This window comes from Branchiostoma lanceolatum, chromosome 1 (assembly GCF_035083965.1).
Source record: "Branchiostoma lanceolatum isolate klBraLanc5 chromosome 1, klBraLanc5.hap2, whole genome shotgun sequence".
NCBI lineage: Eukaryota > Metazoa > Chordata > Leptocardii > Amphioxiformes > Branchiostomatidae > Branchiostoma > Branchiostoma lanceolatum.
Genome location: NC_089722.1, coordinates 30,895,311 through 30,915,377, shown reverse-complemented (window position 1 = coordinate 30,915,377; position 20,067 = coordinate 30,895,311). Strand labels below are relative to the sequence as shown.

Genomic DNA, 20,067 nt, shown 5'->3' with positions numbered 1-20,067 from the left:
TTGACTAGTTTAGCCATTTGTTTACGGTGCCAGGGGTGGGAGGGGGGTCGTCCGGGCTAAGTTGAAAATGACGCGCCACCTGGTTTTTGGGACAGGTTTCTGAATGTCCTAAAGAAGATTTATAGACATATTTGTAGTTTCTTAGTATTACTACGTTTTTCTGTACATCATATAGCCTCTTTACAGGTTTGCGATATGATTTAGACTGCAGACAAGACTCAGCGAGGGGCCATAGTGAGATGTCCTATTGAAAATAATACTGTATCCTGTGTTGGGTAAACAGTGATGTTTGGGGTTTGGTTTATGTGGGTCAGTCGATCACATACGAACTTTGGTTAAGTGTTAAGCCATGCCTACAGACTCTTAAAATTACATGAAGTAGAATCTTATTGTAGATAGGTTGATTTTTCTTCATAGTTGTTGTAGGTCATGATGACATGGCACTCCATCAGGGTCCATGCAGTATGTGGTTGATCTGCATTTGTTTACTTGTTTATGTTGTCTGCGAGTCATCATCCACCTGTGGAAAACAAACACATAAACAACAATCAGCAATTTTTTGGGGTGTCGATATGGGTTTGGTATTGTTTAACTGCCCTTAAATACATTCATTGCTGGCCTGTATAGAAAAATCTTGTTGTCTTTGTCCATGAATGCTGTTTTGTGATTTTAATGTCAAAGGGTCTATCGAATATGTTGCATAATTAGCTCAAAATATTGCCTAGGATGTTACGCTAAAATGTGCCATACTCATATCATTATCACAGGTCTGAATGTGTCATTTAATCCTGGTGTTAGATCTAATGTTTTGAGAAACCGGGATTATGATTTCATGCCGACACATGATATGGTCCATTATAGTATTGTAGCTACATAACGTGACTACATACTGTGTGTTTGATATTGATAGTCTTAAGTCATTTAGGTAATGACGTATCGTCAACATACTCATAATCATTAATCCATGAGGATGCAAATGCTGTGACTCAACGATATCGAATTTGAAAGAAGTTGCTACCAATGTCCAAACCCTGCCAAGCTGCGTGCCTAAGTTACAACATGTCTCCACAAAGCGGCCGGATGCAATGGAAGAGTGCTGCAGCCTGGCATACTGATGGAAGACTTTATCATGATCACACCACTTTGGAAGAATGAACGTTTGGTGATAAGATGAATTGGCAATCTGCAGCAGTGCTGTTGCTGGGCAAGGGGGCAGCAGTCACCATGCAAGGGTGAAGCGTTAAGATCAGATATATTATACCAGCAGTCAGCAGACAGGAAGTGGGGGGAAGCTTCGACTCCTAAATAACAAAAACCATGAACTTGAGATAGGTCTCCTAGTACATGATTAAACATGGCAAAAACCATGAACTTGTGATAGCTCTCCTAAATAACAAACCATGAACTTGAGATAGGTCTCCTAACTAACAAAAAACATGAACTTGAGATAGGTCTTCTTAATGACGAAAACCATGAACTTGAGACAAGTCTCCTAAATAACAAAAACCATGTACTTGTGATAGCTCTCCTAAATAATGAAAACAATGAACTTGAGATGAGTCTCCTAAATAACAAAAACTATGAACTTGAGATACGTCTCCTTAATGACGAAGACCATGAACTTGAGATAGGTCTCCTAAATAACAAAAAACCATGAACTTGAGATAAGTCTCCTAAATAACAAAAACCATGAACTTGAGATAGATCGGGCACTATTTCTTGATGAGTGCATGCCTGTGTGACTGCTTGAGCATTATATTCTGGCCAGTAAAAGCATTTTGAAATGCTCTAACAGATTACGCTGTTTCTTTTTGTACTTGGCTGTTCAATAAATGAACTAGATCTACTAGGCTACATATTTGTTTATGTATTCAATTTGGTGTTCTATAAGTCCGTATGGGCTGGGCGACTTTATAAAGTCGCAGGACACGAAAATAAGATATTTATTCATTCATTGTAGAAGAAGAGACAAATGAGATATGACAACGATGATGTCATGTATGTAAATGACGTTGAGTGCATTTGCATCATGACATAAGGGTAATGTGTGTTAGGTACATATGAACTTAACCTTCGTACAAGATCTAGACTTGCTCACCAGTTTTCTTGACATTTTACAAGTTTACCGATGGTTGTTAATTCACGCATATATATGCATGATTTAATTTAGGTCCACAGATAGAAATAGCAATGCCCTATATCAGCCTAGATCTGGATCTACTCTGGAATTGAATTAGGCTGGCTGCTGACCCAGTTATGTTTAATCCACTCTGATAGTGAATGTGAGTAACTAGATCACTGCAGATTAGGACGGGATTAGTCCTTGGCCTAGCTAGAATCAAACATCATGTATACACTTGTTTCTATAGAGGACAACATAGCATCCTGTCACATTCACAGATTATGATATTGGACGTAGAACAAGCAAAATCAACGTATACATGGCCCTGACAGACAAAGACAATGTCGTTTCCTTGTTTCACAGGGAGAGAATTGTGACATTGGTAAAAATCTGATCAATATCATAATATGATTATGAATTCATTTCAGAGTTAGAATTCAAGAAATGGATGAGCACCAATGATATGAATTGTGAGAAATGTTGTTTTTGTTTGTTTTGCTTGAACCTTTGTTTATTCATGATAAGCCCAAATCAGCACGCAGGCCGCTTTTCACTGAGGTCATGAGGGAAGAGGTAAGGGTCAGATACAATATAACAGAGATGCACAGTCATTTGAGTCCTAATAACTCTATCAACATATATCATTACCTATTTATGGTACAACAATATACAATTGCTACAACATACAACATATAGTAGGGCACAAGCTGGTTCATCCGTGTCCGTTCATTTTGTTCATTTCCGTTACTTCAAGACCGACTAGAGTCTCTTAAAGGAAGTCAGATTCAGAGCCGTACGTGTGTCTTGCGGTAGGCTGTTCCAGACATTTATGGAGGTATTCTACATGTAATTCAACAGTGCCATTCATCAACCAATTACAGACACAACTGTTGTAAGGTCCACATACTTTCTGTCAGCTAGCCAAGAACAGCATGCAGCCATGTGACTGAGGTTTTCTGTGGAATTTCCTGGGTGTAGTTTGTGTTGAGGCTGTTTCTTGTCAGCCTAGCCCTAGCCTATGGATGACAGGCATAGCTGTCCGTGTCTGCAGCTGGGGCAATGGAGGAAGAACTAAACAGTTTAACTTTCTGTCCTGAGCTGATTTCTAACATGAGAAAAAAATACAGTAATGTCTATGAGAACGTACAATGCAAAGGTTTAAAATGTTACCTTATTGTCAAGGAAAAAAGAGTCCAACACACATTTATCAAGAAGAGTAGGGGTTTATAACCTTGTGTGCTTCATGGCCAAAATTGTGAGCCATAGCGAAGCCACATAGCAGTACTACCCGATACCGGCTACTTGAAAAAGCATCATGCTTCACCTCAGTTAAGGGTGACTGCTTTACCTTTACCTGTAAACTTCTATCTCTTACACATAGAACATAGTGATTTTGATAATGTAGAAATTTAATTATCTTTCTAGTCTTAAGTGCTATGGGTATTCCATTTACATGTACATATGATTTGTATACCAATATCTTTGCTTCCGATCTAGAGCTTGGCATTGTTAGCAAATGTAGCACAATCAGTGGTTTTATCTTTCCAGTTCCATGCCTCCTGGTGTAGGCTGGCTACCACAAGTGGGAGGGGGTACAGTACCCTGTCCCAGACTGCCCCCCTCCCACAGGCATATACCTGATATACATGTTATTGTTTGACCCTCCCACTAGGACCCAATGGTTCAAGGATGTCTTCATCTTGATAAGGGCTCTCTGTTGCAGCTGGGGATTTAGACTGTTTCCAGGCACGGTCTCTAGACTCTTGTTAGCCCACTTTTCAAACATTATTTGCCGTATCATTACCTTCCAGGAGAAGGATATGTTTTTGGTAGTGTTTGTATGTTAGTGGTTGAACAGCACAGCTAAAAAAGTATGGATAGATTGTCATGAAATTTGGTGAGTGAGTACACTTTGAAGATATTGTTAGATTTTGGACCCCCTAGCGGCTGTCCTTAAGGTACTGCAGTAGAACTTCCGGTTTCGATATCTTGTGTTCTACTCACTTCTAGACAAGCTATGGTCCCGATTTTTGTTGATTTATGATGACTGTTCACATTGACATGACAATTTGAATTGTACAAATTGAACTTTAATCTTGAAATAGATTATACCTCTTGCTACTGTGTCAAAAGACTTTTGTTTGACGAACCACCTCTAAGTATAAAACACAGTTTCTGGTCCAGGGAGTATCTGAATGCCAAGAGGAGGGGGGTGAGGGGGTTGTTCCACTATCAGGGATGCAAGTTCCGGACAGATTCCTTCCCTGACCCAGGGTGAGTTTTTGTATACAGTGTCAGGGCAGTTGAAGAAACACATTGTTTGAAACTGATACTTCCAAAGACATGCCTGCATTCTTGTGAAATAGGTCAGAGGAAAGTGCCACGATAAATTTTCCTCTAGTACATTATGTACGGACATGTACATCAACTTCAGTGCTGTAACTTTCTAATTCTTACTTTAAAGTTGTGTTTTTTTTCTTCAGGATAGAAAGTGTAGATGAAGAGATTTAGGAAAACAAACAAGTAATCAATGAAACAAACAAACAAAATGGCATAGCAGCATCAATGGTCTATCTGAATGCTATGCTTGTCACACTATACAACATGTAGTATTTGCCTCGCAAGAGGGCCTCCTCCCCCTGTTTAGAAAAAAATTCTATACCTTCTTTTTCCTTTTAGTTCTTTTTTTTCTTTGTAAATCCAAAGCATGGATGTTCATAATCATAGGCAATCACATCACGTCATACGGAGAATGTAGTACGTACATGTATATTCACATACAGAGCTACCTTTATTATCTTCGCCGAGAATATTTCATTGTATCTTTTCGGTTACTCCAGCTGTTGGCTGGGTGTGTATGTATGTCAAGAGCATAAGTTGAGAAACCTTTGATGGATCTTCTCTTCATGATTTTCGGTAGGTGTGCAGCGGTTGTTGAAAGGAAGGTCAAGTTGGAAGGAAAATGGTTTACTTGGCGTTTTCCAACAGTACTGCAGTGGACTTTGCATTTTTGTTTGTATGTACTAGGCCAAAAAAGTGACGGAAACGTTAATGGATCTTCATGATTTTTGGTAGGTGAGTAGCGGTTGTAGAAACAGAGGTCAAGTTAAAAAATGTTTCCCCTGGCATTTTCCATCGGTACTGAAGCGGGCTTTGTGTGTTTGTGTATTTGTATGTCTCCAATATACATGTAACTTGTTTCTTACTGACATGTTTTGAAACAGCCTCTTGGCTTGCTGCTGACCCAGCAAAATCAGTCTAACCATTCTATATCAATACCAATAGCCAGGACCCCATATAGTAATCATGACTGCAAGTACAGTCACTTACAAGTATAGATGTCCTGGAGTGGAATTAGAGTGAAACTACCTGTGAAATTGGGTGCAGAGTTTTGGGTGTTGTGTTGGGAATTGGGGGAAATCCCAGCTATCTTTAGGCCTTACATGGCATTGATCGGAGAAAAGTTAATCTGGGGAATCATCGATTTCTCCAGAGTTCCCGTCAATTCTGCTTGGTATAAGGGTGATAAAAGCTGCCTTGCCACACACACAGGTGTCCCAAAACCAAGGGAACAAAGCCTTTGCACTTTCTCAATTGTTTGGCAAAACACTATTAGGACTTGCTGTATTGTGGATGTCATACTTCTCATTTTGATATTCATACACATTTGTATATGTACGTATGAGAACCAACAATAATTTGTTACTTAGCTTGTAGTTGATATTCCTGTACATAAAATTTCTTGTTAATCAATCAGAAGATCAATCATTCAAGATAGCCTTTATTTTTACAATATTGCTCTATTACTAAATGATTTATTTACTTATTTATTAGATTAGACCCTGTAGCCACTTTCAAACACTAGAGGTCGAGTTAGATGAAAAAAATGACATTTCTCCAAGTTTATCTATTTGTGCAGTAAGATGTTGAGAAATTCCAGTGTTTCCTTTACACTTATGATGATGTCACAATGTTGGTTAATCTCAAGCATATGTAATGAATGACTTATTATGACTGTTAATCGTAGAATTAAAAAAAAAACATGATATACAATCCTAACAGTGTTTCCGCCAGACCGCGACTGAGAGGCCGTCCACTTGGGGAGGGCCGTACCGCGAAAATTAATTGACCGGACCGCGAAAATTAATTGATTGTACCGCGAAAATTAGTTGACCAGGAAAAGTAACTGAATGTTGTGATCAGAAAAGACTTTGTTAATTTTTCAAAATCAATTTGTTACGAAGGTCGCTATAATACTGCTTCAATCGTCACAAAATGCGATCTATATTGACCAGAAACGCCTCAAGTGTAAAGGGGTTTTCCCGCCCTGTGGTCACGTGACACCTTGCCGTCAACCAATCAGAGCACAGGTTTTATGACGCGGACCAATCAGCGCTTAGAACCATGCATATCAATGAGCTTAAAAACATGGCGGACGGCCCGGGACTCGAGCGAGCGTCATGACTTATGTGAATTCATAGCGAAAATACGATTTATCTACGGTACATACGGAGAATTTTCACGGAAAAATATTCAAAGGAATATATATTGTGTCGAATACGGCCAGAAATGAAGGCGAACCGCGGCAAATCACGACGTAGAGGCTGAAATGCACGGGCGAAATTCTTGTTTTGTTTACGTTTTTCCTTGTTTTCTTCGATGACTTTCTTCGATTGAGTCTTGAAAAACGGGTTTTTAATGAGATCACCGTATGCCAAAGGCACCGACATCGATTCTTCGCAAGCTTAACAATAGCAACAAACAAAAGAGTGTGAATTTCCAACGATATAGAGCGTCCCCACGCCCGCAGTAACAAAGAAAAACACAAAGAAATTATGCCGACCTCTCGTATTTATTTCCCGATTTCTCGGCATTTAGTTTGTCTTTTTTTAAAGAGGACGGCCTATGTCTGAGTTCAGGCCGTCCAAAGCGACATAAGGCCGTCATTTGACGGGAAGACGCCCCTCTGGCGGAAACACTGAATCCTAACATCTGCTTGTACATCATTACAAGTTACTTACATGTATGAGTGATGCATCTAGCGTTGGTGTTTACCTTTGATGAAACATGATACACTGAGGTGACATGTGTATCTATTTTAGACTGATACACACACCACCTACATAGCTATATGGAAACCATATCATTAATCTCCAAGCAGATATAGAAAGGGAAAAACGTAACGTTTCTCAAGCTCCTAGTTCTGTGGAGCAGCGGGCCTTCCTAGACAGGTCTCTCTAGAAAGGTCCGCTGTTCAGCAGAATTGGGAGTTTGAGAAATGTTACGGTTTTCCCTTTCTACATGTGCTTGGAGATTACATCATTATCACCCTTTGGTGAGGGCCTTCATGCCCCTTTTACGTAGAGCGTAATCGGCCGTTTTGATTTTACGTAGAGCGTTGCCGACCACTCCATAATTTAGCGTAGAGCGTAGGGAGGCTTTTCTGAATTAAGCATAGAGCGTACTCCGCCGTAGGGAAGCTTTTCTGAATTTAGTGTATTACGTAGCGGTCCCTCTGAATTTAGCGTAGAGCGTTGTCGGGAAAAGTCTACGGTACTGTTGGCCACTTGCCTTCCAGAGGACTGTTTTGTATGATTGATTACATACCAGTAGAGATATTTCCTTGTCATAGTCATGAAAAATAGGTCAGTACAATAACATAGGAAGCGTTTGATCTGGCTGAAATGCTTTCTTATATTTAGCTGTCTCTATAGCTAGGCTTCAGGCATAAGCCACCATAGTACTTATATTTTACTTAACATTACAGATTGGTATAGGAACGATGTAATACTAGGTATTTTTGTGTACTATTTGGTGACCAAAACTTTTTGTAACAAATAGCTTTCTTTAGGTCGGAAAGTTACTGTTTGAGAGAAATTGAATTCTCCCATTTTTCCCTAGAACCATCTCTATGTTTATGTTATGTTATGAATAGGATAGATGTGTGCCATATGATACATGTGACAGAAATAGATTAACTCTTGACACTATAAATTCTGATGACAGCACTGTCAGTGGATGTACATGTATACTTGGTATTCTAGCTTTATTTACATGTAGGAACACACATGTACATTTTGGATGAGCTATTTACTTAATACACATACATTTTAAAGACACAAATATTAGAATTTAACATATTTATTATTACACTTGTTTGAGCGATCTATTTGTCTTATTATGAGGGTTGTACATGTATACACAACTGAACTTTGACATTGAACGTGGGCTACGTGACTAATTCCAGTGGATTATAGACATAGTCTGAAGTCGTGGTGACATCAAGGAATTGAGGCAGACGCACGCACAGTATATGGGTCCAGGTCAATCAGAGTTCAGTAGGAAAATTGTTGTATCTCCCTTTTAGCAAGACTGAATAATTTATAACACTTAATTCAATAAAGTGCTCAATTTGACAATTTCAGGGAGGCATTAGAGTTGTCCGATGATATTGATACCAAAGCTTGATGTTATGAGTAACACATTTTGACTTGATATATTGTAGACGTAGATCCGGATATCCTGTTTAGAAGAGTCAAGAGACCTTGGGTCTGGGTTGTTTTGTCAACAAAGCAAACCACTAGATCATCATACTAGATACACTTAAGACCCCGTTCACACTAATTTTTTTCAATCGCGATTGAAGTATAATCGCGATTGAATCGATCCGATCGCGATTGATTCTGATCCACCTCCGGAGGTAGTTTGGGGAGGATCAATCGCGATCGGATCCAATCCAATCCTGTCAAATTTTGAGTGTGATTCATTCCATCGCGTGTATTTCGGCTTGTTCCGGGGGTGGGAATCACCAATCGTCGCTTCGTTCACGCTCCCAGATTGTCCTGTCTACAGCTCTTGCCGCGTTCATTACCTGTATTACAGCTAGGCTAATATACAAAAGCCGTTGTTCACGCCTTCTCGCGATCATAGCCAGCCGATTGCCTTCCCTTCCACGGCTACAGAACATTCTCCAAAAGTTGGTGGACTCGCGCCATTTTGTAGCAAGCGACGCCAAACCGTTGACCTCAACCTATGACCTCCAAAAAATAAGCGTGCCTCAATCGTGCTTCAATCGCGATCGGATCACGGCATACTTTAATCCACTTGGCGAAAAGCAGTGTGAACGCAAAAGTTTCTTTGCGTTCAATCGCGATCGGATCGAACAATCGCGATTATACTTCAATCGCGATTGAAAAAAATGAGTGTGAACGGGGTCTAAGTCTTAAAACTCCGAGCGATTTTGTTTTTGCTCTACCAGGCTCCGCCTTTTGCTGGAATAATAGCAGAAATTGGCAAAATAGAGTGGATAGTATTGTAATAGGCACTCTATTGGACCCTATTGGCTGGCTGACTCCTAGCATACTATCCACACAATTTGGCCAACTTCTACTATTTTTCCAGCAATCTGGCCTGCATGCTCTTTTCCGTAGGGCGTAGACAGCCTATTTTTATTACTCATAATTCGTAGGGAAAGCGGTCCTAGTAAAGTGTTGTTGTGCCCCCCCCATGCAGACCCTCTGGTAGGGGCTAGTCACCTGATGGCCGACCTTAGCCTGAGTGTCATCCTGTTTCAGTTCCAGGCTCTACCTTCACGGTGAAGGTAGAGCCTGGAACTGAAACAGGATGACACTGACCTAACCACAGCTGTCACCTGATTGAGGTGATGAGCAGTGGATGGACAAGACGTGTCAAGCCTTAAGTCCGGCAGGATTAAGACTGTCTTTTCTTATTAAGGCGGAAAGCCTATTTTGGCATATCGGTATGTCACAAACTGATAAAGTGTTGCCAAGTTGGGGTCATAACAAGAGCTGCATAGGTACACTTAGCCAAATCAGTTGCTGAAATTTGTCATTCTGAATGTTCATGTTATAATGCAATGACTGATCAAAGTATATATAATAGTGTAGAAGATCCAACTATTTACAAGAATGTAGGTTCTATGAATGTACGTTTCTGTGGCTTTGGGATTTTCAGGAAAATTGATAAATGGTATGGATTCAAAAAAAAAAATTCTAGTACATGATGTAGTACCCAACCTATTGCAACTGGGCGAATGGACTATCCCAAAAGTGATTGACTAGTTTGTTTACTCCGATAGAATTTGTAGTGATAAACAGTTTGAAAATGAAATGGTTATGAATTCTAGACAGCACATGAATTGGCTTTGTCAGCCACATCCTTTAAACCCAACATAATCAAATTTGTTTACACATATGCAACTGGGTAATTGAAGGAGGGTATATACAATTTTGAATTGACAATGTTGGAATTTCATCCCTGTTTTAATGACTGTCATTATGGTTTGGAGCTTGTTTTACCAGCTGGTGCTCTGAGATTTAATGTGTTTTATATAAACTTCAGTATTTATACTACAACTCAAGTAAATATCAAGCTATTTTGTCTGAAGATTATAATCAACAATATCCCTATTTCTGACTTTATGTGCGATGGGCAGATCCAATTGCCCCGCCCACCTCGGTCAAAACGTAGAAATACAAACTACAAACTTGAAAAATTTCAAACGTTTGATTGCCATGCAGCCACTCTCTAATTGGTTGAAATGCTATCCTTCGTTGGACTGCTAATTGTGATGGACTGGGTCCATTTGATACATGTGTGAGTATCTTCTAGAAACTAAGAAAGCCTTTAAAAAAATTTTTTTTGATAAAATATTTTCCATATCCAGGGTTTCAGTTTCACATAAGTAGATTTTTGTATTTGCATGAAATGTCCATGATACAAATAGGAACATACAACTGAATATGCATATATGCAAATAATTGAGTTAATGTGCATACTTTACTTTCTGGAAACTATAGATCCTGTGTCATGTTGATTCTGCAGTTCTTGTCAAACATGATAGGGCATCAACAGCTTTAGGGACTGGCATGTCAAAAACAATTGATTAAACTCCATACTTGTGCAAATTGTGGGCTACATACTTGTTTTGCAGCATGTAGGATTATCAGGCTTGTGTTAACTGGGTTTTAGGACTGGGTATCTTATTTTCCGACTAGAAGAAGCCTAGATTAAGCTGAGCTATTCTTGCATGTTGAACAAGGCTCAAAATAGAAAGTGGCCAAACAGGGAAAGGAGGTCCCCTGATGAATATTCAAGACGCTTGAGGTGTTTCTATTTGCAAGGTGTCAAGTGGAGTACACACCCTCCTTTGAGGGTCTGACCGGGAATCCGTAGCCTAAGTTTTGACAATGATAACAGAATAAAAAGGACAGCGACTAACTTTTAACAAAACAATCTGTATGGCTTTGAATCAGTATTTTTTTTTATTCAATGCAAGAACTTATGTCAGTCAAGAGGTGGACTTAGGAAAAGTTTTGTGATAATTCCACCTTCGTTAAGACCCCTCTCCCGCCCTCTCACCAAACCGGAAATGCAGGGGATCAAGCTGCCCATATCCCCTCAGGAATGACGTAGAAAGCCAAAGCCAGGTAACAACATGGTCCGCTCCTTTGATCTCTGACGTAGTTTGGCGAACTCCAGACGACTTTTTTTCGCGACATTCTCAACTTTTACAGAAGACAGAGCTACGAACGTTCCCGTTGTGTTGCCAGCCTCTCCCTGCATGTTGATTTTTGGGAGTATATAGAACAGCTTGGATGCCAGTGGGTTGACCCACAAGCAGCCTGTGTTTACACTTGTGGGGGTTGGCAGGTCGTCCCTCTTTACAGCGGTGTTTGTCGATTCCCTCCAGTCCGACTGCAGGTCGGTGCAAGTATGTGCTGAGAGCAACTCCGCCCGATTGTGCGACACAAAGAGAAGGTAAACCTGGCCGCTTGTCGTGTAGTGTTGACAGACGTCGCAGGTTTACGTCCATTTTTTCTCTTTCTTTCTTCAGTGTACATGTTAGTAGTGTGTGGAGCTCTAACCCGGCGTATCACGTTTCATGTCTTAGAAGGAGACCATCCCTTGAGTGCAGTGACCCTTATAACTTGGAGAGGTGTTGTCCTCTCCAACTTAAAGATTCGCCCAGGGCTTTTAAGTTGGGCGACATCCGAAACCATGTTCTGCTCAAGATCGAGCCAGGAAATAGGCCATCTTGTGTTTATATGATACCTCTTGTGCGCAGAGGTACACCTATATTGTGGTAAAAATTTAGGCCGAATCTTTCAGTTGTCTTGTAACTGTTGAACCACCTACTACCATTTTGAACGAAAGACCCAAGAGGAAATGTTGTTCTGGGGGTGAATTGAGACATAGTGGGCAGACATCCAATTTGCTGGAGCCTAACCAAAGAAAAGACCCTTTGATTCTGTATGATGCAATTATCCCTGCACGGTGCACCAACAGTTTACCTAAGGCCGGGCCAAGGTTGTGTTCTTTTGACATGTCACCGAAAATGTCATAATAATCATGCTGAAGGGCAACTTTTTCATCAAAGTTGTCATTAACAATGCACTCCCATGACTGTTTTTGTGATAATCATTTTGCTGTGTAAATGACAGCATTTTGAACATGTTTACATCCAGTAGCCAGTCGTTGTGTGTAATGTGTTTGAAATAATTTCCAAACTGTTTTAATTGTATAAAGATTGAAACAACGTTCCGTTCAATTGGATGTTCCCTGTTTAAAATTCTGAAGCAAAAGAGAGCAGTGTGTTGTTTTGGAGCATGGGCTGAATTTTAGCAATGTTGTCAATGTAAATATTGGGAGAGGGCTTGGCAGGGCCCTGTTTGGGGAGCACTTGCCACCACCCAAATTAGGACGATTTACTTTCACTACCAGTGGCAATTTCTTACTGATAACCTTTCAAATCATAGCTTCTAGGAATTTTCATATGAATTTTAATGACCTTACATTTCTTTTGTTGAAGAATTATTGTGTTGTGAGATTTCCTTGAGTTGATAAAAAATGTCACGTTGATAGTTTGACCAACTTTTTTCTAATCACATCTCAAATCAAAGCTTCAAGGAATTTCTTAATTTCAGATTTTAGACAATCAGTTCTACTGTATTGTAGCTTAGTATATGTTCAATTTTGAATCATATTGCAATGATGCAATTTCTTTTTTATTGATTTTTTAAAGAAAAATGACAAACACAACCAGTGAACCATCCATTGAGAAAATAATATGAAAAGATAGACAATAACGTGCTCTAAAATGATGCAGTTTTTTCCTGTTGTTCATGAAAATTCTGAGAGAAATTTTACCACCGAAAGATGTTCACTGATTTCTTAGATTTTTCACCTTTAAGAAGGTTTGACAGTCAAGGAGTAGAATAGGCTACAACAGTCTGTAGTAAAACTCTCAGCAATTAGAAAAAAAACACTTATATTTCCTAAAACGGTGTGACTGTTTGGCCAACTCTAGGTTGGGTGGTTTGGGTCCATCTTGGATGTTGACAACAGTTTTGCACTTAACGTTGGGTAACCTAAATTCGGGATTTTTCCGATAATGGTTGACTGAAATCAATCTAGCAGAACAATAAACCATCCTTTTTTTCTATGATTTTGTCAGTATCATGTACTATCTTTGCACTAATCATATATATGGTAGATTTTGTCTCTAGTCGTGCTGACACCATAATATTTCAACTTGAAACTACCGTCTGCCGCACGTTCAATGACGGTGCTGTCAGACAGGGGGGCACATTAATTCGGGAGAGAAGATTCGTCTTGAATATCTTACCGCTAATCACATTTTATACAGCAGCTATTCGTTCCATCCTTGGCTTGAGGAGAGTGCTATGGATATAGACGTGTCCAAGTAAAAAAAATACACGAAAAAACGGCCGCACCGCACACATCAGGCCTTTGCTAACATCCCGTTTGTTGAGTCGGTACCGGTAGAACGTCACTCAAAGTCGATCCCCACCGTCATGGCAACGTGTAACGTTACATTATTCATGGCAAGTAAGCTGGATGCCGTAGCAATGGTTATACTGCTATGTCCATGTGTTCCTTGTTGTGTTAGGAGCAAACTTTGAGGAAAATATCGTCTTCAGTCCACTATCACACGCAACATTTAGACAAAAAAGTGTTCCTCACGACCTTTTGTCGTCTGCTTGACGACATGATTCTGGGTAACAATATGGCGGCGGGAAAATACACGTGCCGTAGGTTGTAGCAACAAAGAGGAGTTTTGATGATTGATCACACTTAGAATCCAGTTGCAGGTTAAAAAAAGAGATTGTAATAAGTTGTCTTGTAAATAATTGTGTTTAGCAGGCAGGAGATGTGACATTTGTCTTATAAACCAGCGAACAACCGAGCAGTGTGAGTCTCCCACGAAGCCCCCAGACTCTGTCAATAAGGGACGGAGAGTTTTTGACGTCGCCAACTTCTAATGTGTGGTTATCGAAGCTTTTCAGACAGTGCTCTGAATACGTTAGTCTGTCAAGTTTGCATTTCTAGCGGTATTACTGATGTTGCATCTAGCACATATCCCTAAATACCCCGTTTTCGAAAAATCCCGACTTTAAGTACCCCACGAATTTAGGTTACCCAACGTTATATGTCTAGCATGTTTTGAGCTGATTACAAATGTCCCAGCCTGGAGTCCAGCCCTGTTAGGTCGCTTCCCTACCACCTTTGGGAGCCTACCAAAGCTAACAAGGCCTGGAATCCAGGCTAGGTCAAAAGGGGTGTGGTTAGAATGGTTGATATCTGACCTTACTCGACCTTAGCCAGTTAGCAGCTAATTGTAAAAAAAAAAAAGATCGTTGTCTTAGATTCTTAGTTACCTTAGACTTTAGTTCCTTGATATATATGTATATCATTTATTTCAGTTCTATACTCAGATACTTTGTGTGATTTGAAGTTGTGACAATATTATTTTACTCAAATGGAAAATTGTCAATGTACCATAACCTGTATGTAGAACAATGTCTTCCATTTGAGTCTAATGTAACAATGTTCACCGTTATAATTCTAGTTGTAGATGTTGTAATTTGTGTTTTTTGATCTTATGTTTTGTTACTAATGTCACTTCAAAGATGTTCCCAGGTTTCTGTGGACGTTTTTGGCGATGCCTCAGGGGCAAGCCTATTGTTGGTTTTGTTACGACGATAATCCGTCTACTTAATAAATGTATGTTTTATTTATTTACATTCACAAAGTGCATGTTGCCGAGCAACTTAATCCCAGCATGCATTGCGAGTGATGCTCGCCACACTGACCCAAGCATGGCACATCAGCGTGACCTAATGAAACCGCGTGTTGTTAATTGTGAGTATCTACTTGTACCACTGGTCACTTATGGTCTGAAAAGATGCTGGGAATGTGGAAAGTCTATAGTATAACCTTCTTCCTGCTGCCTAACCCTGTTACTAATAGGGAATGGGGTGCCAAATGGCTACTTCATTGTACTAAAGGTCTCCTACCGCAATTAGGCTGTTCCATTTGTTTACATGTTAAATCACGCAACTTTTATGGCCACAAATCCAATAAAGAAACAGTTTTTTTGAGATATTTTGCTTTCTACTCTGAGCACACTTGTTCGTTAGGCACTAAAAAAAATGTCACAAAAATCTAACCCGGGAGCGATATTTATGGAATTCCTAACTGCACTTATCCACTACATGTATGTTCACATTTTAGACCACGGATTCTTTGAGACTGTACACTCGCAGTAATACAGGCACGAGACCTAAAGGTTTGCATTTCGACCTTGTTAAAAAGCTGCTCTGTTGGCCGAACAAGCATTTCGAAGCAAGATAAAGACCTTGACTTGTTCCAAAAGCAGGAAGGTAGCTCGCCTGGCGAGCGGGCCACCTCTAAAGGACCTTCTCGGCAGTAGTGCGTCCGGTGTCCTCGAGGTTACTTCGCGAATTTGGGGGATCGGCCCATGTTTGTCGGTCACCAAGCCTTGTCTATAAAGTGACGGTATTTTTTTAGACAAAAAATATGTTCGACTCTCCAGCGTTTTTATCATTATCAACAAATTTGACTGAAGGTCATTGACAATTTGGCGCCAATTTAATAAGCTGGTTCACAGATATTTATGTGCATTAGATGCACTGTGGGTAATAAGTCAAATATGAAGGCCCCTAACTTGCAAGCAGTTCTTGTCTACACCATACTTAATACATGTCCAGAGATATACTGTAAATACAGAAATGTTCGCGGCGGTTTTAAGTTCGTGGTTTTCGCGGTGAACTTTCAACGCAAACTTAAAACCACCGCGAAAGTTTTTGCCCACCTATGACTGTAGGGCTACTATTGTTTCAAAAGCGAACTTAAAACCACCGCGAACTGTCCATTTTCTCCCTACAGCGAAATAAAAACCATGCAAACTTAAATGCATCTACAGTATATGTTTATGTCTAAGGGGCTTTCAACTTTTGAAGATTACCCACAATGTATTTGCAGTGCATGTGCGGTTTATCTATAAACTGGCTTATATAATGCGCTATAACATTTCATGTCTGTTATACCATTTAATGAGTATCTATAGTTAGCTACAAAACTACTGTATAACTATAAGTCATATTTTCCAGATTCCCAGTATCTTTTGAGATTCTAAGTGACCAGTGAAATGTAGATGTGACTCCTCCTGTTTTTTCCTGTCACAGTAGAAGATGGAGTGGTGGTGTGTACTGGTAGAACAGGGCTTTTAGCACAAGTAGAGTCTTCACTATTCCCTCCTCAGTAACTATATAATGTGACCATGGTACAACGATAAAGAAAAAGCTAAGTAGATGTACAATACTTACACACTTGTGTTCCTCAAATATTCTAAATCTTGAAACTGTTGCGGTGGTTTTGATTTTTGCAGTTATTGCGGTGATCTCTCTACTGGAAATGTCTCCCTACTGTAGTATAGAATTGTTTCATCCGTGAATTTAAAACACTGCAAAATACGAAATAAAACCACCGCAAAGGTAGCTGCATTTACAGTATATTGGCTGTGTGTTCCACGTTGTGTGCTAAACATTGTTTTTAATCTGTCCCTGTCGTATTACCTAGATGTAGAATACCTCCTCATACCCACACCTTGTCTACCTATGCATTGTTGTACTCTTCTGTGAGTATTTAAGACAAACATTAGTGACTCATAAAAATGAGCCTTCAACGTTTTCTACTTTAAGAATTACTGTTTTCTGATATATTTGTCTGCAACGTTGGTTGCATACACATGTATTTCTTGAAAGTTACTGCAGTAGATCTACATGTTATTTTGTCAAAGGCTGTAATGTAGATTTAGTAGTTAGATGAATCTAGTATTATGTTGCTAATATCATTGCTCTGGTCCTACATCATGCTTATTTTTTGGATTTGTTCAGATTGATTTATTGGGTGTATGACATACTAAAAGTTTACTCTGAAATTTCATTTCATATTGGTAGTTTTCAGCAAATTATATATATTTTTCAAAATTATCTTTGAGAAGGAGGTCATGATGCTTTGAGCTTGCATATACAGCGAAACTCACATTTTCCTTAGGTATATGTTTTCGTCATCAAGAGTCTACGTTTTGGAGATTACTACATACAAGATTACAACATACATCTATATCCCATAGCTACTTAGGCACCTGAAGTGGAAAAAGATCCCTCTCCTGTGCTGTTTAAGAGGTGTAATTGGGCAGGCATTTCTAATGAAATTTCACGGAGATTAGCGAAGAAGAAAGTGTCAACATGGCCAGAATAAGAAGCCTTTTGTGAGACCAGTGTTTGCTTGACTGCCCTTGGAGACAAGGCAGTCCTGGTAGAGTTGTCAGACTGTACCAAAAAAGGATGGGGAGGGGAAGCAGTGAAGAAAAAAGTTATGTTTAAATTTTTGTGTGAGCAGAAAAGGTTGTTAGTTATAGCTGTTATTTTTCTTGGGTCAAAATCTGGAAGGAAAGGTTTTTCCCCTTTTTTGTGATACTCACAGTTTTGTTGCAATCACTACTTTCAGTATTCAAAGGTTATATTTCGGCTTTATTGTCAGACAATTTCTAAAAAAAAATTTTTTTGTGGGTCAGCCGTTACCAGCGAGAGCTGCCTTGGCTGACACAGTGTCTCATTTCAAATAAATACAGATACAAATACAAAGAATTCTACCTAACTTCTGCAAAAAGTAAACTCCTAATGGAGAAATACTGTTTTCTCTTCCTATTTGATTGGTCAATTATGTGCTAATCCGGTTTTAATTGATTTGCCCACCTCCTAATTAGAGCTACTGTGTGCCAGTTTCCTTTGTGGCCGGCTGTGAAAAGAGGTGATAAATTCTTTTATGGACTGAAGCTGGCAGCTAATTTGGCACATGAAGTACCATCGAATAATAGCATCATAATCTGTCCAATGTTATAAGAGCCCTGGAAGATACCAATATTTTTAACAGGCTGTTTTAATACGTACCTAGTATTGACATGCAAGAATATTCATTTTCAAAAGTTATTTTTCAATAGTTATGACAATGAGTATATTTATAACATCTTTTTCGTAATGCAAATACATGTGCATTAAACCAAGGACTTTATGTCCTTGAGTGAACATGTAACCAAGATAACCAAGCTTTGCATTTGATTTTGCGTGATATATATTTTCAACTATTTTCATTCTATTAAGTACAGATTGGCATTTGATTTGTGAAATATTTTAGAGGTCTGCTAAGGTTTATCAAGGAGGTTTGGATTAAAATCAAATTAAACCCCCTTTGGTTTATAAAGTTGTATGAAGCCCTAACCACATAATAAGTAGAACTTAAACCAATTCTGCTATTCCAAGAGATCTCAAGCAAAACATGAAGAGATTAAAAGTTAACACACGTTACATAGAAGTGTGTGCATCCCCAAAGCCACAGGCAGTAATAGCCAGCAGTTGTCAGTGTGAGTTCATCCCCTGTTATTGTTGGGTCTGGGGGGGTGGATCACTGTTATTGTTATGTCTCTGTAGGTTTTCCCTTCAAGAACGACAGCTTCCATATGTAATTAGCATCATGTTTTCTCTTTTATAAAGTATAATGTTATTGAAAATTAAAACTGTTAATGTTATTTGAGCCATTCAAAAAGAGATTGTTCAGTAAAGGGAAAAAGTATTCCCAACCTAAATGTTACACAATACTTTAAAGTTTAAGGTGTAATTTTAAGAACCATCTAAAGACACCCATCTCCTTAAGGAATCTCGAGAGAATCTGTTAAGTCTCAGCCTGTTATCTAGCTCCCGGTTTCTTCTCCTTTCTTGGCACAAGCTGGAATGGGTTGGGCTCTGACCCTAGTGTATGTGTTGATAAGACTGGACAGAAAAGTTTTAAAGAAAAGCATCCCTTCCATGTCTATGTCGGTTGGTTTGATCCTCTCCAGGTTTAGTTTGGTGAAAACACTTAACCGTCGACCCTTGCAAGGGGTCATCGTATATCTGCTCCACCTTCCTCGCTAACAAAGGCGGACTTGTTCCGCTTTAGGCCCTGTTATAGGAACTTTGACTCTGTTATCAAACGTGAAAAGTTTGCAAACACACAGATGTACCTGTGTCCTATAGCAAAATTATCACGTTAAAAAAACGCATATATATCGGATTGATTATCGCCACCCTGAACAAGGAAGATTTTGTTTAGTACTATTTACTTTGACATAGCGGAAAGTCAAGCTTGTTTTAAGAACTTTTTACACACAATTTCTTCCAAGGACCTTACAAGGTCATGCTTGCAACGAGTTTTATCAGGGCGACCTATATTTTCTCAGCATGATAAATGGTTACAAGGTTTTGCCAATTAGTATAAATATTATATGATATGGCCCTCCTGTAATATTAACAGATGAAAGTGTGCTTACCTTAATTTTTGCAGCCTACCTGTCAGTGGTTGTGGAAGCCCTACTGGGTATAGTTTACCCCTCTTGGGTAGCTGCCCAAGCAAAACAGAAGGGTTGTCTCAGCTATTGACAGAAATAAATGACTTCATGCCAGTGAACGTTCAGGTATTGAGTCATATGGATTTTCCCATCTGAACGAGCGGTTACCGGGTCCGCTGCCTACCGGCCTGACCGCTTCTCGCACCAGCAA

General features: G+C 39.4%; 1 protein-coding gene and 1 long non-coding RNA gene across 10 annotated transcripts in view; one reads left to right on the top strand and one right to left on the bottom strand.

Moving 5' to 3' along the window:
• LOC136448396 (paxillin-like) overlaps positions 1 to 20,067 on the top strand; it is a 41,120-nt gene that overhangs the window by 422 nt on the left and 20,631 nt on the right. For 4 of the 9 annotated variants that reach the window (XM_066447923.1, XM_066447885.1, XM_066447902.1 and 1 more), the window contains exons 1-2: positions 11,578 to 11,902; positions 15,199 to 15,307. The exons of 1 other annotated variant lie outside the window; for it this stretch is intronic. In XM_066447923.1, the coding sequence (XP_066304020.1) occupies positions 15,202 to 15,307 (106 nt within the window). In that variant the 5' untranslated portion in view covers positions 11,578 to 11,902; positions 15,199 to 15,201. 4 more of the 9 variants (XM_066447857.1, XM_066447875.1, XM_066447866.1 and 1 more) reach the window with 4 other exon arrangements.
• LOC136448441 (uncharacterized) lies at positions 455 to 19,949 on the bottom strand. The gene is made up of 3 exons (XR_010757880.1): positions 19,839 to 19,949; positions 3,030 to 3,173; positions 455 to 520 (listed from the first exon to the last, which is right to left on the bottom strand). It is a non-coding gene; the product is annotated as an uncharacterized lncRNA (long non-coding RNA).